Source organism: Cyanistes caeruleus, chromosome 9, assembly GCF_971803275.1.
Source record: "Cyanistes caeruleus chromosome 9, bCyaCae1.hap1.1, whole genome shotgun sequence".
NCBI lineage: Eukaryota > Metazoa > Chordata > Aves > Passeriformes > Paridae > Cyanistes > Cyanistes caeruleus.
Window position 1 is genome coordinate 20,226,131 of NC_141709.1, and position 22,814 is coordinate 20,248,944.

Consider the following 22,814-nt stretch of genomic DNA (forward strand, 5'->3'; position numbering starts at 1 on the left):
TGCACCCCAGGTTCCCTGCAATGGGGGAGTTCTGCCCTCATCCCTGTTTCCATCTCTTGTCACACTCATGGTACCAGAGCCAGATTTGTTTTGTAAGAGAACCCCCTGGCTCATGTCTCCAGACCACCCAACCATGTAAGGCAGTTTTAGAAATTCTTTGTACCATGACGGTTCCTCTGCCTGATCAAGTAGACTTGGAGTAAATGAGAATGTCTAGAAATCAAAATAATCATAAAAACAGTAAATATACAATAAAAGTAATAAATGCAAACATTTCCAAGTGAAATAGAAAGAAGGGGAATGGCCCTTCTATAATTCTTTCCACTTGTTGGAAAAATCAGTACTTTGTCTTGCTCCATTCTTTTCAATTGCACTGAGGACAAAATCTTTACAGTTGGGTGCACTTGTATGAAGGCTTTTAATAGACTTCATATTGAATGCAAAAGTTTGCCATTATCATCAAGAAAGCGTTTTAGTTGAAGATCACTTCTACCTGTAATGAAACACAGCCATCAAGATGCAAACTTTTTCCAAAGAAGAATTTTTAGATTGTTGCCATCCTTGGGAACACAATTTAAGAGCAAAACCAGCCAAAAAAAGGGACAGAAAAATAGTGTCTAATCTGATTACGAGAGTAAAACTAATAACATAATAAAAACATATATGTGGTGAATGGATTTCTTCAGTGATGGAGAGTATTGAGTTTTGTTCTCAAAAACTGGTGAAACACTGACATATTGAATGTGGATGAAATGGTGGAGAACACAGCTGATCGACAGATAACACAGTTAAAATTACTGAGAGAAAACATACTTGCAAGCTGAAGAATGCAGCTTTGCACATATAGGAATTACAAGATATTTTCAACTAATTTAATTTGCTAGAGTACCGTAAAATTCTACCCCCAGAGCTGTAAATACTTCCACAGATGAGACTGGACTTTTCATGTGAGCAGTATAATTCTCATGGATATTAATCTGCTTATTTCAGTCCTAGGCAGCTAGAAAGCATATCAGATTAACAAGTGCTCTTTCTTACAGGGACCGAGAGGTGAAAAGGGCATGAGGGGTGAAATGGTAAGATCAAACAACTTTTGTGCTTTCATTCTTTCAGCTGTGTAAAATCTATTCCTGTGTTACACTGAATGTACTCATGTGTGCTCTGAATGCCAGGCAGTCATGCTGTGCTTCTGGAGAGTGTACTGCCCAAGAAAGCTGGTAGCCTGTGTTAGAAGTCTGACCATGTTCAAGTTGACTTTTCCAGATCTGCCCAGTGGGTGTGAGCTGTTGGGCCATATGGCCTCTGGCATACAGCAGTCACACACTCCAGATCGGTCCATGTTCAGACCTAAAAGGAAAATCTTGTGTCACAATTGTTGTCAAAGATCTAATGCCTCATAGCATGCAAGTGTTTTTGGTCTGTATCATCTTGTCTAGAATGGGAGAAGCTCAGGAGAAGCCTAGACAACAGGGTGGGTGTCCATGCAATGCACTCCAGCTGTAGGAACTATGGGCATGAATTTACTGTCTTTCATTTTTCAGCAAGAGTCATTGTACATATATGAATGGTGGATTTAATATTAAATTTGTGTTAGAGCCAGTAAAGTCTCCAATTAATTTTGGCTATGTGAAAAGTCATTAAGTTATCATATTTGCAGAAAATATGAGCACAAAGCTGATAACTCTATTACCTTCTATGACAGATGTATAATTAGTTCATTTTCCAGTAACTAGCAGATGTGATCTTATTCGTGTTTCTCTTACCCTGTCTTTCACCCCATCTCACTTAAAATTACTTAGTTTCATTTATTGTATTTTGCTTTTAGGTCCTCCAAAAAAATTCAATCAAACTGCATTATAAAACTTTTGAAAAATAAACCTGAAACATTCAAAACATTTTAAAGAGCTAAAGCTTGGAATGGAGCTCCTTGGCTGTGTCTTGGAGAACTCTCTTCTTTGATCCTAATCTTCTGGAGGCAATTGCTATCTCAGAATGAGAGGAAAACCAGTTTCTCAATTTGCTGTTTTCCATCTTAGCTGTCTTTTTCTACTGTTTGTTCATAAGAATTGTTATGACAGCATAGAGCTAAATATGCTGACACTTAAAAAAATAATGCAAAAATAATCCTTAAAAAAACATTCAAAATGGTGAACAAGAAACATCTGTTTCCATTATTGGTGCTGGTGTTTAAGAAGTTATTTCCTAAATAAGTTCTTGAATTCATCAAGATGAGTTAATCTAGTAAGGCTGTATTCAGAAGAAGAATGTTTAATTTTAAATCATATACAGTGACATTACTTTCCCCCAAGAAAGGGATTTATTTCCAACTACTTTCACATACAAAGGAGACCAAATTTTTTTCACCCAGCTGTGTATTCTGACCTTTATTTTATACCTTTAATATTTATATTGGCATTCTTCCTAGAATCACATAGATTTTAACCTTTTTGTAGTATATATAGTTTTATTTTTCAGTCTGTCAGGGTTACAGAGCTCATTACTAGAAAGATAAGTCTTTTTATCCCCAGAAAAACATGCAATATAAAATCATGTCTTCTTATTGAGGCCAATGGTGAAGCACACATTATTTTTTTAAAAATACTCTGTTCAGTAATTTAAAAATTCTTTGAAAACATGAAGGTCCTTGGGATTGCTCATGCTTTCAGAGTTAAGCATGTGCACTATTGAATGTAAAATTCAAGGCCTCTCAAGGGCCTGTCAGCATTAGTAAAAGATTGGGATTTTGGGCTTTGAACTTCTGTTCAATCAAATGGAGTGATTAAAGATTTAAAGAACACACTGAAACTAACTGGTTTAGTCTCTGCTTTTGTTTTTATGAACTGTAATTACACTTTTCTCACTTAAATTCTAATGCGACCAAAGGTTAAATTAAGTAGATTTGTAAAAGTAATCCGGTACATTCCAGTAAAACATTTAACAATTAACTTAGTTCATGAAAAGTGTAATTTAGCCTTATTTTTCTGCTCTGTAGCAGAAACAAAGAACATTTTTAAAATCCCTGCTCTGTGCAGTACCATTATATTTTAAAGATTCGTCAAGATAATTGCTATAGCTCTCTGAAGGTCTAATGCATTTAAGAAATGTGATAGTCCACAAAGTTGTTCATAAATAGCATTCAGTATTTACCTCTTTTTTCTTTCCCCATGGATTTTACTGGCAAGGAGACAGTGGATCAAGACAAATGACATTGCTCTTTCGCAAAATACCTTGAACGCATTGGAACAGTGCAGGTTTTATTTTTAAAACATTCAGTTCTATCTCAGAAACCACTATAAATTTGAACTGCTCTTGTCCCACGACTTCCAGAGTCTTAAAATGGTGACACATGCCAAGTACATAGAACATTAACTGAAGCATTCAGTCATCTAAAAAATACACCAAAATGTCTAAATCTCAGCATTCAGAACAAGGACATCTATTCATGCGAGAGCAGTGGTTACTTAGGGACAAACTGTTGAAGACTTGGTACCTTTCCTTGATTTGGTATTTGCATAATCAAGTCCTGAACCAAGATAAATAATATCCTTACAGTGTCCAATTTGTTTCTCAAGGTACCTTTTCACACTTTCTCTTTCATTTTATACTAAACATACTTGGCCAAGCATGATCAGAGAGGCCAGGAATATATTCACATGAGACTGAAGGTATCTTGGAGCAGTCTAACAGCTCCTGAGCACCTGACCTGATTAATTAAATGTGGAGTTCAGCCTTCCCAGCTGGCATACAACAGTATAGCTCTGTGAAACCCAACTGATTTGCAACAGCTGAGGAAAATAGTAAATGCCAAAATAGTAAATGTAATCTGTGTGAACTCGGGTCAGCTTTGTAATAATGAATAACAACAATATTTTATGCATATTTAATAGCAATAGGATTTCAAAGAAAATTTCAAGCTGGGCAATAATCAAATGCAGAAAAGAAAAGAAAGCTAGTTACTTGACACAGAACCCACAGTGATCTCCATATTGGTATTACATATGCTAAAATTGCTTTTTTCTCATTTCCATTTTCCAACATTAATGATTAACATCTTTTATAAAGATGTTAATCATTAAATATCTGCCTAAAAGATGGCTTCCAGCCCCTTCTATAGATGTAAGTAGATGAAACATAAATAAATAGGGTCAGGATGTATTGGTTGGAAAGTTCACAATATTTACAATCCATGGACCTCATCTTATTAAGGTCTTCTTGGTTAAGTATCAGAAAATCATCTGTCTAAACATCCAGAAATCATTTCAGTTTTGAATTTCCTCTGTTCTCCAAAGAACACATACAAGACATGGATCTTGCCTCAAACCATTTACAGTCCATTGATGTAGCCTAGCACAGAGCTGGTGCTTGGAAATATATGATGGCCCCCACTTTTCACATCCATAATAATCCAGCACCTGAGGGGCCCTCTGGCATGGCCAGGGCAGGTGATGTGCAGACATACCTGAGTTGTGCAGCTGTCACTGTAACCCCTAGCAGATGCATTCCCTGGCACTAACACATGCTCTGCCTTAGGACCTCAGAGCTAGTGAATTTCCAGCCTCAGTGACTTAGGTACTTTGCTCTTAACTGGTTTGAGATCCCTTTTTCAAGATATACATTAATTAATATTTAATTAATATTTAGATTGAATCTGGTCCTTCTTTAACCATTTCCAGCTGCCCTTGCTTTTGGCAGCTTGAGCACAGCCTGAGTTCAGCAGTTATAGCATGAAGTGACACTCACACAGATTGCTATGAAATCTCACAGCAGAAACACTTCTTAATACTATATCAAGTGATTTACAACTTAATTCCTATTTGACTAGGTCAGTTTCACAACATTTGTCAGTGTGACCACGTCACATCAGATTATTTCTCTTTTGGCAGCGATTTAGTACTAGCGTGACCATACTGACGTAGGAGGGCATTTGCTGGAACAGCTTATTGTGCTCAAGTAATTGGTACAAGCAGCACTGACAAAAGAATGTTCTGCTTAAATTGACTTAGCTGTGTTGAAAGGTTTTTAGTAATTTAAGGTGCAGATCTAGCCCATGCCTTTCATTCCTTCTCTTTTTCTCTTTTAAGACTCTGCCACCTATTCTTTTTCTTGTCATCATTTGTACCATTGTTTGTTAGAATAGCTTCTAGAAGGTTTGAGTATATAGAGCTTGAAGATAATCTAACAGAGACACAAGTGTCACTGTGTATTAATAAATGTCCACAACCATTCCATCTTAATGTGAATAGTTGATTAAATAAAGAATAATTCAGATGGGTTTATTGTATTGGGAGGGTCCATGTTCAGTCCTAAGGCAGCCTAAAACTCAGGTTTATGTGCATTGTAGGCACTGGAAGCTAGGGAAAAGCAGTTCCTTCTCCTCCTCTCCTGCAGGCATCCTACACACTAAAATGGTGCCACTTACAATGAGAAAATAAGGGCATAACTTCTTGAATAAAAAGGAAGTCTGCCATATCACAGTGAAACAATGAATATAACATGTTCTGGCTGAAAATTTGCACTGCTGATAAATTAAACTGATAAAAGCCTGGCATATACTCATGGATTAAAGTGGATCAGTTTTTTGCAGTTACTGATAATATTATTTACAATGTTTTTGTGATTATTTACTCCTTCTAGTACTTATCTTGTCAGCATGCATATAACACTGGCACAATGTATAGCACATTATATATTAATACTTTCTATGAATTCTGATATTCCCTTTGTATCAGAAATAATTGGAGAAACAAGGAACCAGACAACACAGCAATCCTAACATGAATATTCATATGCAAATGGAGCAGGGTGCTTTAACAATAGTAACTAATAATCTACAGCTTTAGCACAGCTGGTATCACACCTTCCTTATACACATTGGGACATTTTTGTGATTTAATAAATACAGAAATGTAAAACCCGAGATATTAATGTATAAGGATTGCATTCTATCTCCATTTCTTCTAGGGGCCTCAGGGACAGCAAGGCCAGCCTGGGCCACCTGTAAGTGCATAATAAAATACTGTGCCTGTATTTTTCCATTTTGATTGCACTATATAAAGATGTGAAACACCTAATATCTGGTTTTTCCCATTCTCCAGGGACCACCTGGACCACCAGGACTAAGGGTAAATTCTATAACAACCCTAACCTACAATACAGTGCTTTATTGAAAGTGAAAATAACAGGAACCTCTTCAAATGTACTGCTTGTTCCACTGCTCAAAGAATTTACCACCTGCACTTTTGTATATTCTTGTTCATCTTTTTCTGTTTTGAAATACCTGTTTTTTAGAAACAAGTGGATCTCAATGCTGCTGTTCAAGCTTTGTTTGAGTCAAATGCTGCCTTGCAGATGGAGGTATATATTTAAATTTACATTATCATACAGGGAATGCAGTTATAATTTTATTTTTGAGGACATAACGTTTCTTTTCAGAGACTTAGTTTAAATTAATAATGGATAGCAAATAATTATAGAACGTAATGAAACATGCTAGGATTTATAGGACATAGTTGAAATTAAGAGAAGCAGTGAGACTTCTACCTTTTGTCATGATTGGTAGTAATGGAGATTTACTGACTATCACACATATTATCTATTCAGACGCAGATAGCAACAGCAACATTTAGAGTTTGATAAAAAAAGAAAATTGAATATATGTGTCTGGTTGCATTGGTTGCAAGAAAATCCCTTACAGGGGTGAAGCCAAATAAATTTGCATATATTTCTTACATTAACCCTAAGAGTAGATTTCACTATTTAAAATCTGAAAGCTCTATGTTTACTTTAAAAGTGCGCCAATTTTTTTCCTTTCTTTCCTTGTATCCACATTTTTATGTCAATATATCATAATGACGAATTTGTGTGACTTAAACCCACTTTAACATTACTTCTCTGACAATTTTAATAAAATGTGTTAATTTTTTTATTGGGATATGTTTCCCTTACATTGTTTTACATGTCTGATTGCATTCATATAAACACTTTGATTCTGTCTGGCTATTCAGTGGCCATTTGACATTTGACTCTTACTGCATATACTGTTGTTGTGACACTTCTTTGTGGTAACACATTTGCTAATGGCCCTTGGCAGAAATACCAGAATACTGAAGTAACTTTACTAGATCACAGTACAGAGATATTCAAAACGCTCCACTACCTTAGCAATTTACTGCACAGCATCAAGAACCCTCTTGGCACACGGGATAACCCAGCACGCATCTGCAGGGATTTGCTTAATTGTGAACGTAAAGTGTCAGATGGTAAGTGCCCACTTTCACACAAGTACCTTTAGAAGGTGTTGCTTCCAAATGTTGCTTTCTACATTAAAATTCTGATCTGACAGATTTAATGTTTTTATTCTCTTTTATTGTATTCTCTTGCAGTGTGCCTGTCACAGCTATATATATTTCATCTTTAAGATAAAAATTTCTGAATTTTAAAGGTGGAAGTATGTAGCTATGTAATATTATATAAATATCAGACAGACTATCAATCAGCAAACAGAAGTATCCAGAAATTTTGAATGTAATTTTGTGATTCAGAGTTTTCCATTTAAAGCTAATTTTGCAATGAATTTTTATGGATCAGATTCTAGATTCCTAATGAGAAAATTGTATACCATCCATTACCACTGCCAGATACACTGACAGTCATTGTATCTCAGAAGCTCCTGAATCAATATTTCAAATAAAAAACCCCTCCTATTTAAAGCTCTAATGTCCGTGTAATTGTAATCAGAAGTGATTTATTATGTTAATTTTTCTCAGTATCTGTTGCTAGTATAATTTTAATAGTGAAAACATTTTCATATTCCTTTCCTTTCATTTCCTTGTGAAGGTATGGTAATAATATAAGTAATATTTGCCAAGAAGTATGAACATTTTAGCAAATTGCTTAGTAGTAATTATCCTTTGGTTTTATTTTCTATCTGGAATTATATACCAATAGGAAAATACTGGATTGACCCAAATATTGGATGTCCTTCTGATGCCATTGAAGTTTTCTGCAACTTCACTGCAGGTGGTCAGACATGTTTAACACCACTGTCTGTGACAAAGGTATGCATTGCTTCTAGAGTCACTGTGTCTGTGCTTGAACTCAAAACAAATGCATGCTTATTTACTTAAATCATTAAAAAGTGTTAGATTTCAGAGAGGTATTGTTGTGCATCTTTGTGGAAGGACATTTTATATATTTTGGTACAGAAGTTACAGATTTTCTGGACAGTATATATGTTAGTAATTCTCACTGTGTTCATTTACTCACCTATGCTGATAGAATTATTTTGCTTTTTACTTTCTAATGCAAGGCATAAAAATAAGCCTGAAATACTTCTAAGCTACATTAGTATCTCATCACTCGGCATTTAAGTGTCGAGATGCTGAGGTTGTTACAATAGAAAGGATGAAAATTATTACTGCTTTCCAGCACTTAGGGACTTTTAAATGCCATTAGGGAGGGGCTAGTTACCTGTACATCATTAGTTCATCCTCCTCTTCCCATGCAGTTCTTGAACTCTTGGAAATAGAAATTTTATGTTTGTGAAGTTCTTTATATACACTGTAGTCACTGAAGAGCTTCAGAATTACTCTGAAGTTCACATACGCATTCCTACATTTGGAAGATCCCTGAATATGAAATAGTCTTGGATAAATTCTTCTTGATTAATTAGTTACTATATTTTTTATAAAATCAAAATATACTTACGAACTTTTACATTTGGACTATCAGTATTGCCAGAACCTGTGGTCTAAGAAGACTAAACAGCAGAGTGATGTGGCTTCAATTAAAACACTACTGCTGATAATATCTTCGAATCACAAAAGCATTTGTTTCAGTTTCCTTGTTTAAAAATACTGTTTTCTGACCAGCTGTGCTTCAGCAATGTTGTAAGCACCAGCAGATGTTTATATTTAAGCTTTGAAAATGTCCTATGAAAGCTTCTGTTTATAGTAATGGCTGTAATAGAACCTAACATCTCTGCTGAGGAATGCAAATCATGCTCTTTGGCATTGACCCCAATGTATATAAACATGTATACATGCTCCCATGCCTGAACACCACACTTACATGTCCATGGCACTTTGTGTTGCTGTGGCCATTCGGCACAGTCCAGCTGTATGTCTAACAAAGCTTTTCTCTCGGAATTTAGCTGGAGTTTGGTGTTGGAAAAGTGCAGATGAACTTCCTTCATTTACTGAGCTCAGAAGCAACCCACAGCATCACAGTCCATTGTCTAAACACACCGATGTGGGGATTAAATAAAGCTGGTGGCCGGAAGACATCAGTTACCTTCAAAGGGTGGAACGGTCAAATATTTAAAGCAAATACGCTACTTGAACCTAAAGTGCTTCTGGATGAATGCATGGTAAATACCTTCTAGCACCACACTAATAATGTGATGACAGAGGTACTGTTTAGACATTGCTAACCTTCTGCAAAATAATAACAATCGTTTAGATTCACATCCCTTAAAGCTTGCTTCTTTCCATAGCTCTGCATATGCCAGTCTTTAGATACTGAATTCACCATCTCTTCAAGGGCAAAAGCAATTGCAGTGATACAGGGTATCTACGCTTGCTGTTTGCATTGTGTCTCATGTATTTTGAGATGGTAGGAAGACACTGCAGAGACATCAGCACAGAAATAGGGAGGTCCTCCAGGAAAATTTAGAAACAAGTCCCCTCAAAATGAAAATTCAGAAATGGAATTTTTTTAATTACAGTTCCTTTAGGAACTGCTGAGAGAAGAAATGTTTCTGTGCACTACTTCTCTTTCACTCTGTAAGTGCAATTTGCATTTGTGTTTAGAAGCTCATCTTTTATGCAACTCTAATATGCTCCTCCTGTGTGTTTCAGATTGAAGATGGCAGCTGGCATAAGACACAGTTCTTTTTTCACACTCAGGACACGAACCAGCTTCCAGTTGTTCAAGTTAATGCACTTCCTCACCTCAAACCAGGACAGCAGCACTTCATAGAAAGTGGCTCTGTATGCTTCCTTTAAGATTTCTGTCCTAGGTTTCTTGTTCCATCACCATGGAGTTGCTGCATAGATTGAATACTAAAGTAATGATCCATTGCAGGCAAAATTACTAGGAAGCTGATGAATCATTTCAAGTGTTGTTGGTTAAAGAACCTCAGGAAGAAAAAGACTTCCTCCTAAGGAGAAATGGCATTGAAAAATAAAAGAAAGAAAAGACTAAAGAAATTTTCTTCAAGTATTTAAAAATAAATTTCTTGGTGCTTTCTTGCATAATTTTCTGGAATGGAGTATCTGAACATGGAGTTTTTCAGGACGTCAAGTGTTCTTAGCAATCTTTTTAACAGCACTGCACAAAAACCATCCTGAGGAGAGCTGGAGACATATGATACTGAGGAGCAATACCTACTAATGCTCCTAAATGTGCAATAGCTTCTATATGAAAAGTGAATCATGCCACAGTACAGTACAATAAGTCCTCTTAAATATTGTTTTATTCCAGTCCATCGTGGATACACACATCTAAATAGATGGCACACTACCTCTTTCATGTTTCATGTCCGTGTTGCCTTGGTGCTCTTCATAACACAGGGTGCTTGTGGCCTTAGCAGAGATTGAGTCCCTTTTTATCTTTCAGACTGTATGTGCTGGTTACATCAGGATAGGTTTGTTGTAAAGGTACTTATTTTAAACCATTGGTCACATACTTCTCATAATGAAAACATTATTTATGTGGATTTCTTGTTTAAAACATTTTTGTGTACTATTTTGGAAATGGTGTATAAGACAGCATATTGTATATGATGCATATAGTCAGAACAGTTTGTTACAGCCATTGTAAAAATCGTTGTAAGAAGAGCTACCTAAAGTAGTTTTGATTTTTAAATTCTGTATTTCAGTTTATTGCCAAAGCCATTTTAAGATGATATATTCTGTATATATTTTGTAACTTCTGAAAAAATCCACTACAGTGTGACTTCTGAATGGCTGCTGGTAAATTTTAATCAGCATTTCATCCTCTTTAAAAATTCAATTTTTTTTGCAAAAGTTATGAGATCATTTTGGGGTTTTAAAATTAAGCCTAAAATGTTCCATGAAGTTTGGTTTTTTTCTTTTAAAAAGAACAGTTTTACCATTAGGAAAAGCACTCTTTATATTTGATATGCCTCTATTGTTATCAGTTAAAAGTGTGCTCAGGAGTACATGGCAAGGTGATACCGGACTGTGTTTGAGGGAGCCCAGGAGTGTTCAAACAACCTGTCTGTCTTCATCTGCAGGAAACCACACCACCAAAGTATAATAAAATAAGCTTCCAAACTATCTCTTTGTCTTTTGCTATTCTGTTTCATACTGTATAGGTCATTCTTAGAAATTATGAAAATCCTCTAGAAGGGCACTTTTCCTAGGTGGCAGCACTTCTCTTCCCGAGGGGAAATGCATATCCTCTGTGCCATGGAATACTGCCAGAGACAATGGTTGCTTTTACTAAGTAATAGTAAGTTGTTTTTTTACTGAGTAATGTGCATACCACCTTAAATTTTGCATCTAAGCATCATTTTAGACCACTTTGACAACAAGCTGGTAAAACAAAAAACAGCAAGATTACAGAAGGTTGAGAAAATGTCTCACTTCTTTGCATTTTCAAGATCAATACCTTGACATTATGATTTGACATTTGCTCTTAGATTGGCTTTGGAGGTGATGTTTTGGCAAATGTTCGGGAGTATTTTGTAATATTATAAGGTTTTAGAAAATGTGTGCTTCGTTGTATGTATTTGTTCATCTCTTTGTCCTATTTTGGGGAGTTCTTCATCTCAGAAATTATCTCTTTAAAAAGCAAGGAGTTTAAAGTCTTACAAGGCTGCTCGGATGTGAGTATGTGCATTTCCGTAGGCAGAAATGCACATCCCACGCAGACAGCGGGGATGCCGGCCTGCTGCAGCGGGACACGGACCGGTGAGGCGCGATGTCCGCTGTCACCTGGGTGCGCTTTGGCAGCACTGTGCTGGTGTGCGGCGCAGTGAGCGGCTTGGGAAGCCGTCCCTGTGCTCTGGAAAGCCTCCGTGGCTGGGACATCGCAGGTCCCGGAGCGCCGCAGGTCCCGGAGGGCAGCAGGCCCCGCAGCTCCCGGTGCGGCGGGTCCGGGCACGCCTCGTGCGCCTGCGCTGGGTCTCGCAGCCGCCAGGCGGCGCCGCCGGGCAGCAGAGGCCGCGCGTGCCCCGTGAGGCCCCGCGGCGCGGCCATGGCGGAGCGGGACGGGCTCGGCAGCGCTGGACGGGCGGCGGGCGGCGGGAAGATGTCCCTGCACAGGTACGGCACGGCAGCGGCAGCGGCCGCACGGACTTCGGGAGCGCCTTCCCCGAAGCTCGGCGGGTCACCCTGTGCCCTGCAGTCCCCGCGCTGCTCCCGAGCGGGTGAGGCCCGGCCGAGCGAGCGGCCGCGCGCTGCCTCTCCCGGGGGACGCCGGGCAGAGCCTCGCCGGAGCGGTGACGGGCGGCGGGGACTGCAGAGATCCTGCAGAGCTGGGAAAGGGAATCGCTGCTCGGAGTAACTCCCCGTTTCTGGTTTGCGGTGTTTGAAGCCCTTTTTTCGGGTTCTTAGAATGGGTATGTGCTGCTAATTCACGGATCTCGTCAGGCGATGGTATTGCTGGGCTTGTCCTTCAGGCCCTCACTGCCGGCAAGCAGCGAGCACGTGGTGGGGAGAGGAAGAGAAATGGGTTTGGGCTGATATTTATCCCTTAGTAGTTGCGTTTTGTACTGCTCTCAAAAACTTTACTGACGTGGAGGAAATGTTATTTCTCTTTTCTGTTTGTCAGATTTAAAATCAGAGTGATTATTATTTCTGTTGACATATCAATACCTTTTTTCCAAGAATGGGAGAAACAGCTGTTTTAATAGCCTAGTTAAAAAACATATTTGTAGAGGAATTTGTTTTTTCACTGATATTTATATATTGATAAGCCTTACACATTGTGCCTGAAAGGTTCCCTGACTTTGGAGTTTGCACTGCTGACAGCCAGAAGGTGCTTGGCTGATGTTGTCATGCTCTTTTTGATCCAGTGTAAAAATGGGATGCATTGTTCAGGGTTTAGTAAGAATCCTTGAAATTTATTTTCTGTCTGCTTAAAACTGGGAGTGTTATAAGCCGTCATGGTATAGTACACATTACAGGTGATGCAAAAAGAGAAAAGCACTGATATAACCAGGCCCCAAAGCATAAACTGATAAAGGCTTGCTACGTTTCCAGCTCTGAAGTTAGCATATGTGCTTTTTTCTATCAAGCATCTACAGAGTTTTAATACGGGTGTGTTTGGAGATACTGCCCATAGCTTGTGTTTTTTCATCTGCCACCTTTCCTAATCCAGGGTATTTGTATTTTCACTTTCTCCTTTCAAGATGCACTTTCAATAGCTTTTCCTGAAAATGCTGATGGACGGCCTAGTGCCTGCTTGTTGAGCACGCACTTTTCGTAGGCCAGTCAGGTGCAAAAATGCTGTCTTACTGAGAAGTGTTTTTTACTTCTTTCAGGTGTGAAACCTGTAGCAAAGAAGCAGCTAAGTACAGATGTCCACGATGCATGAAATATTCGTGCAGGTATCTGTTATCTGAACTAAGTAGTTTTGATTATTTTCCCCATCCATGTGCTGAACATGTTAATTTTTATTTTTTTTTTTGTCATTTCAGCCTCTTGTGTGTAAAGAAACATAAGCTTGCACTGAGCTGTAATGGAGTCAGGGATAAAACAGCGTTTGTCTCTGTAAATGAATTTACTGACTTGAACCTTCTGAGTGGTAAGAACATACCTTGTGTGTTCTAAAGCTCCCTGGTTTTACTAGGGTGGCACTACATTTTCCTTTGTTCTATTTAACCTTCAGATTATCGTTTCCTGGAAGATGTAGGAAGGACAGCTGATGCTGCTGCTCGACATTGTATTGTGCATAATCCGGCAACAAAAAGACTTGTAAGTTTTTGATTCTCCTTTTGTTCTGTTGGAATTAGGGTTGGCTACCTTTGAATTCCCACTGAGGTAGCCTCAGTCCAGATTCCAGAGCTGGTACCTCTCTTATGAGGGTGTGAATGACACTGAATTTTAGAGCCTGAAATCAAAATAAGTGTCTAGGTTTATGCAGCAATAGTATTGATGACTACATCCAGTTGCTTGGAAGAAAAGATCACTAACAATTCTTAAAATTTATGTGTGACCACTGTTGCTGTTGAATGCTAGATGTCTGTTAAGAAAGTCTGAATGTTTCCTTACACCTCCACAACTTTTGAATTTTTAAGTTATGTACTTCCCAAGTAAACAGTGAATTTATCAATTGCCTGAAAATTGTTATGTGGTTCCCTATATAGCAGATAAAGACAGCTAGAGTTCTTCAAAGACTAAATCTAAGCAAGAGTGACATAAAAGCCAGCCTTGTAAGGGAAAGGGGGTTTTTGCTGAAGCTCTTTCAGCAAACACACACACTCTCCAAAATAAAAGCAATGAACAAACAAACAAACAAACCCAAAAAACTCAACCAATTCTACTCAAAATTTTGACTCATTCATAAATCACAAAAAGGCATCAGGGCCATTTTGTTTCCCAGTCTTGTGAAGGTATCTTGAAATACAGCCCTAAACTCAGGACTCACACCGATGACAGAATAAATTCAGAAGACTCCAGTTTCCTCTCTGGCTGCAGTTACATTGCATGTGTGTGTGTATTTAGCACTATGATGTCCTGAAGATGGGGAGATGCTGCATGGGTGGCAGCTTTACGGGTGTGGTACTGAGCATGTTAATGGGATGGTGCTCTTAGTGCTGCCTTCAAATCAGAATTTGACAGCAGCTGGGATAGTGCTTGTGCATCCATTCTGCCAGCGGGGTTGTAACCCAGAAGGCATCCTCGTGGTGGTATTATGGCCACAATGATCACACTGTGACTTCCATGGTATGTTAAAGAACTTTTACTATGAGTAGGTCGTTGTCATGTTCTTTTTTAATAGTAAAAAAACTTATAAAAATGTTTCAGAGAGTTTCTAGGCTTACTTAATTTTTTTCCACTCAGGATGGTTTTTTAAAAATTGAGAGTATTTCATTAAATATGGCCTTTTCTATAGTATTCTCATAATTCCTGTCAGTTTTTTATTGTTTAATTTTCAGGGGGCTTATATACTCAGATTTTTTTTAAAAAATGTTTTTATTTTTTGCCAGTTATACTGCTTAAGGAACAAAGCTCGAGGGTGTAATATTGAGCTAAAAACACTGCCTGTTGGATTTACAAAAAGAAGAGAAAATTCTACCACCTTCAATTCCGTGTGAGTCTTCAGTTGGTTACAGTCAGCAATATTTTATTTTCACTGAGCATATAATGATGAGAATTTAAGTTCATACCAATATACTTGCTTTAAGATCTGTTAGATGCACCTTGTATTTTGCAAAATATTGTTTAATATTTCATGCTTTATGTTTTCATCTTCTTTAGGTTCTTTGAGCTCAGTTTAACAGCTTACATAATTCATACTTTATTTTGAAATATGCTAACATTGAGTAATGGTAGGAAGAATCAGTGCTGTTGTGGTCTTTTTTTTTATTAACAGTTAGTTTTTTTGCTGGAAAAAGAAAATGCTTCTTTGGAGGTTTTATGATCGAGGATTGATGTAGAAAGCTTGCAGAAATCCCTGCCTCTGAAAAGGCAGACTTCAAATCTGAAGAGGTGCTTCAGCACTTGAGTTGCATTCTGTGATGGGAGTTGCTGTGCTGGAGAATGTGAATGTTTGATACAGTACAGCTTAGAGAGACAAATGCAGACACATAAAAACTTAAGAAGGTGGGTAAGGAAAATTTAAATATTTCTTCCTTTATCCACTCTGTGGTTTTTCTCTGATATCCAGAAATTTTATTTCAAAGTATTTTCACAGTAAAAATGAAAGAAATTATGAGGTATTTCATTGCAACAAGAATCAGGTCTGCAGTTCAGCTCAGTGGTATACTGGGGTCAAATAAAAATGCCTTCTGAGCTTCTCACAGCAGTGACATCCCTGATGGCTCACATCCCCCCGATGGCTCCTTTATTTGTTTTGTTCATGGTCTCAGTTTTGGTGGCAATTTGTGTTTTCAGGATGCACTTTCCCTCTGTTCTGGGAGCTGTGCACTCCACGGTGTCGGTCTCTGACTGGCCACCAGAGGTCTGTCTCTGACAGAGTAATAACCCACCTGGAAACAGCTCAACACACCCACCTGGATCATTTAGGCTGCTCTAGGGAAAATCATGGGCAGGTTTGGTTTTGCACATAGATTTTAGCAGAACATTAGGCATCAAATAGATGTAGAAGTGTAACCTTTTAAAGTTAAATATTTTACCGGTTCTGTCCGAGAAAACCCAGACTGAACCAATGGAAAGAAAGGAAATCTGAGGTAATTTCTCCTCCCTCTGTCTCAGATTTATATGTCTGGTCTTAGAATAGACCAGGTCTGTTGCAGACCTTACAGAGGTTGTCTCCCTCTGCACTGACTTCCCTGTCTTTGGCTGCATGCTCTGCCTTACACAGGTCCCTTTTACTAGTCTCATGCTGGAAAAAGTATCTCAGACTTGGAGCTGAGTTTCACTTTAATGGGGAATTTCCTCAATGTAGCAGATAAAACAACATAATGCGCTTAAAACATACAGGGTAAGGAGCAGCCCTCAAGAGGAAGCACAGGAATGCTGGGGTCAGTAGCTAAAATTAGAGGACACAGGGGCACAGACACAGGGAGGTTTGACAGCATTGGGAAGATCCTGGGCATGGTACAGTGCTGTACTGAAGAGACATTTGCCTTCATGTACCTTTTTTTTTTACTCTAGAAAGCCTTTTCAGGTACAGACTGAAGTGTAGCTTGCGTTTGGAGCAAATTAAACTTTGAGCAGATTATTTCATGTGTTTTGTGTACTTTTTGTAGTTTTAACAGAAGCAGACTTAAAATCTAAGAGAATGGGACAAGGAAGGTAACTCCTTGGCAAATAGGCATGGAAATATTTCACAGGCTTTCTGGTAGAATGCCTTACTGGTTGGTGTCATTCATAAAGTCCTAGGGAGCTTTTGTTGTTGCTGTGGAACGGTAGCTTCTCTGGGACTTTTACATCCCACCAGGATGGGGACTGGATAATATTCTCTGTCCTGAATAGCATTGGAAATCACCATCCTTTTCTTGCAAATGCTGTCCAAGTGTATGGAATATGCTCAGTGATTATTACACAAAGGATGTATTTCCTCTCTATTGCTGCTAGTGTTATTCACACAGCAATGGGTTATTTGAATTCAGTGATGCAGATTAAAAATTAACATCTGGGTTCTGGGTTGGGTTTTTTTGTTTTTTGGTTGTTTGTTTTGTTTTTTTTAAATTGGTATGTTCTGCCTATTCTCTTTAAATGGCTTCTAAGGAATCAAGTTTGGTCAAACCAGTGATTATCAGGCATTTAGCACCCATGTCATAGGATTTCATAACACTCACAACATTTTGTTGAATATCACATTGAAATGAGGTAAAGCTGTGCAAATAGTCATATTTCCATTATATGAGCTTAGCACCTGACAGTGCTCAGGGTCTGATCCCTCTCCTTGCAGATGTGAGCCCCTTCTCATGCTGTTTGTCAGTGGAGATTTGTAGACAGATTGCTCCAGAGGGTGGGGGCTGGAAGATGCTCAACATGTGCACGTGGAAAACTGAGAACAGGCTTCTCCCATGTCCTCTTGACACTCTCCCTGTGAGCCAAGCTCTTGGGCAGTATAAGGCAGGAATGAGAGTACTCTGAAACCAGGAAGTACAGGATGTATTCTTGTGTCATCCCCTGCCTGTGCCAGCGCTGGAGGACAGATGAGTGTTGTTTCGATGTGTTAACCAGACTCTTCATTTCCTGGATTCCATGAGTTTGTTTGCTAAATCTGATGTTGTGAAAGCACACATGCCAATGCTGGGCAACACATGGATTAGACTAATGTGTAATATTGAATATCTAGGTAATGGAGGGTCATTAGAAAGTAGAGTCTGAATCCAGAGTGTGAACTCATGGTGCATCTGAGTTCTTATTCATAAATTATTTTTAAAGTGCTGCTTCACCCTACGTTTCCTGTGGTGCCCTTATTTTCAGTGAATCTGAGAGTTTCCCACAGGATGCGTTCTGCCATGGAGTTGATGGGGTGAATTGCTGGGATAGGCAGCCTCTGGGGAAAGGGGTGAAAGATGAGGCCAGGCTGAAACCAAGAGCAGGAGCAACAGCGGGGAAGCTCTAGCCAGCAGGTGGAATGGGAAGAGGGGAATGAGCTTGCAAGTCCATGGCTCCTGTTCCCTGGCAGGAAAGATACAGTGAGACACTGAAATGGGGCAGTGTAGTTCCCTTAGCTCTGCAGCTTGTGCTGCTCTGCTCCAGCCCTCCTTGCTGCTTGCTGTCATAGATATCTCCAGCCAGCTTCCTCCACGCTCCACAGCATATCTCCTGGTCAAAATCCTTTTTACCTCTCTTCCCCACCAAGAGGGGCCAGAGGGCTACAAACCTCTCTTGTAGCAGGCATGCTTGCAGCCTGGGAGCATTTGGTCAGAGGGATATATGTGGGCGAAGAAGGAAGGTTTTACATTCCCTCTCCTCTTTGATGTAATTGTGAGAAAAAAAATACAGTGTGGAGATTTGGGATTAGCATAATTTAGGAGATCATAGGTGTTACACTTTGAGATACACCTGGAAGCTCTAAAATGTCAGCTCCAATCCTTAGCTAGATAGACAATTTAATTTATTGTTGGAAGTGTTGATTTTGAGAATATAGAAAGGAGTTTTCTGATCTGGGTATTGACTTAATATTACACCAGTGGAGCTGTTAAACTTGAATTTAGTTGTTACTTAGTACATAGGTTTGCTTGCTTTCGTGGACCCACGAAGAAGAAAGTTAAGTTGCTAAAGGAAAGAAGGTCAAGGAAGGTAATATTATCCAAAACTGTATGAGCTGAATGCTCAGTACTTCAATTAAACTTCAGTGCATTCTGAGAGAGTACTAGGTGCCAGATGAAAGAATAGCTGGTCTGTTACTAAACTTCATGTCTTTTTAATCACTTTGATGAATTCAAAATGAAAGAGACAGGAAATGCTACAGCATTTGCACTTTGATGTAAGATACCCTGTATACTAATATTTTAAGAATACTAGTTGCTAAATTGAAAGCAAATCATCAATGAATCACTGTCTTTGACAGGCTGGCAGTGAAATACTTCTGTAGAAACAGAACTGCAGTTGATGTCTTAAGATGTGATGAATTTGGAATTTTTTGTCAATAAATACTTCAGTTTGCATACATATATACATGCACTTTTAAAAACACCTTCTAAGCATGTCTAAAACAGCTCTACTGCATTCTAGACAAAACTGAGAGGAAATGCTCAGAGGAAGCCTAGGTAAGAAAGTTAAGCTTTATGAAATATTTCATATATTTTTTAAGAAGTGCATAAACATTAGACACTTCTAGAAATCTGCCAAGGCACTTAACGGGTTTGCCCAAGTTCAGAATCCTTTGTAGATCAGTCCTGTAATCCTCAGCAGCTGTACTGTCTACAAACAGTATTTTGAGTATCTTCTTAGGTAGTACTCTAACTGTAAAGGTAGTGAAAATTCTCAGTTGTTCTGAGAGTCAGCTGGAGGAGACAGCCAATTTGTATATACTGCTGCTGTCTTTGTAACATCAGAAGTAAAAATGTTTCCATTGTTGCTGTGAAAAAATTTGAAATCATCTACCCATTGGTCTGGGAGAACTACAGTTGATGACAAAATAAGTTTCTGGAAGTTTTAGGAGAAATGAAAGGTAGATAGTTACTTCTAGTAGAACTGTAGTTGTGAAACAGCCTGTGTGGTTCTGAATGTATTTTGCATCTATATCTCACGCAGACAGAGAGATGCTTGGCTCCCCTTTTCCCTCAGATCCATTTCCATGTTTCTGAAGTAGCCAGAACAGGAGATGAAACCAAGCAGTGCAGGGATGGGCTATGATGCTACTTTTACTGACATCATTGAAGCTTGTGCTTCACCCAGATCTCTGCTGTTTGGTAGTTTTATAATCAGTGCCTTGGTATCCAAAAAACCAAGGCACTGTTGGAGGGGCATTCCATGGCAGCAGAGTGGCATGAAATGCTTCATGGAGTGAGCTGTTACTCAAATGCAGATGACTTATTCAATTAGGCATTTTCATTTCGAAAATGAACATGCTACATGTTGGTTGTGTTTGAAGGAAACACTACCCCAGTGAGCCATAATGGAAAATGAAGTCAGTGAGATCTGGAGCCAGGATATCTAACTTTGATCAGAACTTGTTGCGAAGCTACTTTGATAGCATCTACAGTTGGCATCAAGTTCTCTGGGCACACATCAGTGATGGTGAGGGAAGCTTCACTTCAATAACAGGCACCGAGCAAGTTGTTCTTCAGTACTTCATTGTACAGCGAAGAGTATGAGGCTATTTCTGTTACAAGCTTCTTTTTTTCCTGCCTGCTTCTCTCCTGTTCTTAAACTACCTTGCTTCTTTCTGCTTGCCATTTACTTCCAGGCAAGAGTACTTTAAAGAGAGATGAAGTCATTAATTGCCAGTATTAGTATTATGGTATTAGTTTGCTGAGAAAAAAACATCAACATTTCTGTTTTTTCAAAGTGGAACTTTTTGATGAAAAATGCACTTTTTACCTTCAACTTCCCTGATGCACAGCACTTCCTGTGCACTATTCCATAGACTAGATTGTGCCTGGATGGGGGAGGGACGGCAAAAGTCTGAGAAGAATCCTCTTAAGCTGATTTTACAGCTGCAGTGATGAACTGAGTCTGCCTCAGTGAGCCCACAGGGAATCAGTCTTGCATGTGAAATGAGGATGTGCTGTGTGACAGCCATTTGTACAGACATGACGAGTGTTCCTAGCAACAGGTAGAAGATACCTAAAAGTTCTTGTCAGAGCATTTCTTTTTCAAGTGCCTGTGTTAGAGACAGTTCTTGGGGCCACGTGCATGTTTCTGTGAGCTGTCATGGTTTGTCTCTCTCATGCTTTGGCTGTCGTGATTTAAAGATCAAAGTGTCACAGAAAGGGTTGGTCATTTAGAATAGATAAACATGGCCTGTTTGAAAAAATTGTGGAAGATGGTGAGTTAAATGAAAACTTGCTAGCAAGCCTCATGTTGGTTAATAACACAGAGCAAAATCCTCTTCTGAACAGTCCTTATAAATATTTTAATAAATGTGTCCATCATGTTTCCTTCAGCTAATGGTGGTGACCCTATTTCTGTGTCTAAAGCTTACTAACTTTTAGTAGTCTCCCTGGGAAAGTGCTTTGAAACAACACCATTCCATGTTAAATGGCAGATATTAAGATGACTGAGAGGAATCACAAGCTTGTTAATCGCAAGGGAACTGAACTGGTTACATAACCCTATTGAAATTCCAGTTTGTTCTGTGTGTATGGTAGCATTAGTGCTCCCTTCAGCTGTCAAGACAAGAAAAACCTTGTTTTACTTACCTTGCAAAAAACTCCCAAAATTCCACTCAATGGTTTTAAGGTATTTCAAAACATTTTGCAGTTTGGTAATTTAAGACTGTCATACCAATATGCAAAATAGCATAAAATTCATGGGCCCAAATACTTTGCCAGCTTCTGGTTATATATATGCTATATGTTTTCTGTGTTTTCCTTCATTTGTGGTCAGACAATCTTACCTTTTCCAGACCTGATGTTCTCTAATTCCACCTTTCAAGGCATTCTCATTCTCCACTTTAACAAGCACAGGAGCAGAGAGAAGGGAGGAACCACAAGGCATGCTGCACAACTCTGCTGAGGCACACATTGCTTTGGGAACCCTGGGCTTCATTTATTTTATTCTAATTATTACTTTCTTGGAGCTGGGGGTTCCTGCTTGCTCTTTTTTTTGGTAAATCTGATTTTATTTACACTCCAGAAAATAATAGTTCAATTGTAAAGCTCACTTTTCTCCTAGGAACAACTAGGTAAAGGAATTATTTATTTGATAAGCTCACTTTATAAAAAGTGCTTACATTTAAAAATTGATATCACAGTTAATTGATCTTAGCAGCTAAGTTTACTATTTCGCTAGTGGATGCACATACACTCCTCTCTGCAACCAGCTAGAACATGCTGGATAATATTTCATTTGCCTGATAAACAAATTAAACATGTTGGAACAACACTGTGTTTACTTTTTATTGTAAACCAGAATCTTTGGATAACTGAGGGTGATTATCCTGGATGCAGTAATTCTTTGGTTTGAAATAATGTTTATAAAAGTAGTTAAAAAAAAAACACCATTAGATGTCCCTGTGCTTCACAGATGTTTGAGCTCTGATTTCTAAATCTTTGCTGTTTGTCATGAGTGTGAATTTCTGAACCAGAGCAAAAGGCCAGGAACCTACCTTTTAGGCTGTGCTTTCTCTTAGGGAATTCCTTTAGAAATGTTTCTGCATATTTTCTGCAAATAAGCAAAAATGCAAGTAGAGACTGCCCAATCTAGCAAAGTATTCTCTAGAAGTACAGGCTAAGATGATGCTGTTCTCAGTAGCTTCTGTTCTCAGGTATTACTTATGCTAGCTGGAAAGAGAAGGTAGGTCTTAAAAATAACAACTAACATAAAGAAGAAAGGAATGTGACATCACTTTGTCCCTACCAGAAATTTTACGATCTTTCTGTAAAATGTTTGTTCTTTCTAACTTCTCTTATCCGTGTTATGCCAGAAGGCAACTTCCTTCCCTGGCCATGACACATTTTCTATTGAGGCCATCATAGCTGGAAAAAGTTGAGTCCCCTGTGTTCTGTAGGACCCGGCCTCAGCTGGGACTCA

At 38.6% G+C, this 22,814-nt stretch overlaps 2 protein-coding genes across 5 annotated transcripts in view; both read left to right on the forward strand.

The window, feature by feature from the left end:
• The window catches only part of COL24A1 (collagen type XXIV alpha 1 chain), a 126,174-nt gene extending 114,874 nt beyond the window's left edge, over window positions 1-11,300 (forward strand). Inside the window, exons 53-60 of one of the 2 annotated variants that reach the window (XR_015290352.1) lie at window positions 1,041-1,076; window positions 5,962-5,997; window positions 6,096-6,122; window positions 6,289-6,354; window positions 7,177-7,259; window positions 7,948-8,057; window positions 9,152-9,367; window positions 9,858-11,300. Coding sequence is in view for 1 of the 2 variants with exons in the window: in XM_086901536.1 (XP_086757662.1) it covers window positions 1,041-1,076; window positions 5,962-5,997; window positions 6,096-6,122; window positions 6,289-6,354; window positions 7,091-7,259; window positions 7,948-8,057; window positions 9,152-9,367; window positions 9,858-10,004 (807 nt within the window). In the remaining variant the exon portion in view is untranslated. Of the gene's footprint in view, window positions 1-1,040; window positions 1,077-5,961; window positions 5,998-6,095; window positions 6,123-6,288; window positions 6,355-7,090; window positions 7,260-7,947; window positions 8,058-9,151; window positions 9,368-9,857 lie in introns of both variants that reach the window. The other variant, XM_086901536.1, reaches the window with a different exon arrangement.
• An 868-nt stretch (window positions 11,301-12,168) lies between these two features.
• ZNHIT6 (zinc finger HIT-type containing 6) overlaps window positions 12,169-22,814 on the forward strand; it is a 35,104-nt gene continuing 24,458 nt past the window's right edge. For 2 of the 3 annotated variants that reach the window (XR_015290353.1, XM_086901538.1), the window contains exons 1-5: window positions 12,169-12,290; window positions 13,511-13,576; window positions 13,667-13,773; window positions 13,858-13,943; window positions 15,179-15,282. Coding sequence is in view for 2 of the 3 variants with exons in the window: in XM_086901538.1 (XP_086757664.1) it covers window positions 12,223-12,290; window positions 13,511-13,576; window positions 13,667-13,773; window positions 13,858-13,943; window positions 15,179-15,282 (431 nt within the window). In the remaining variant the exon portion in view is untranslated. The other variant, XM_086901539.1, reaches the window with a different exon arrangement.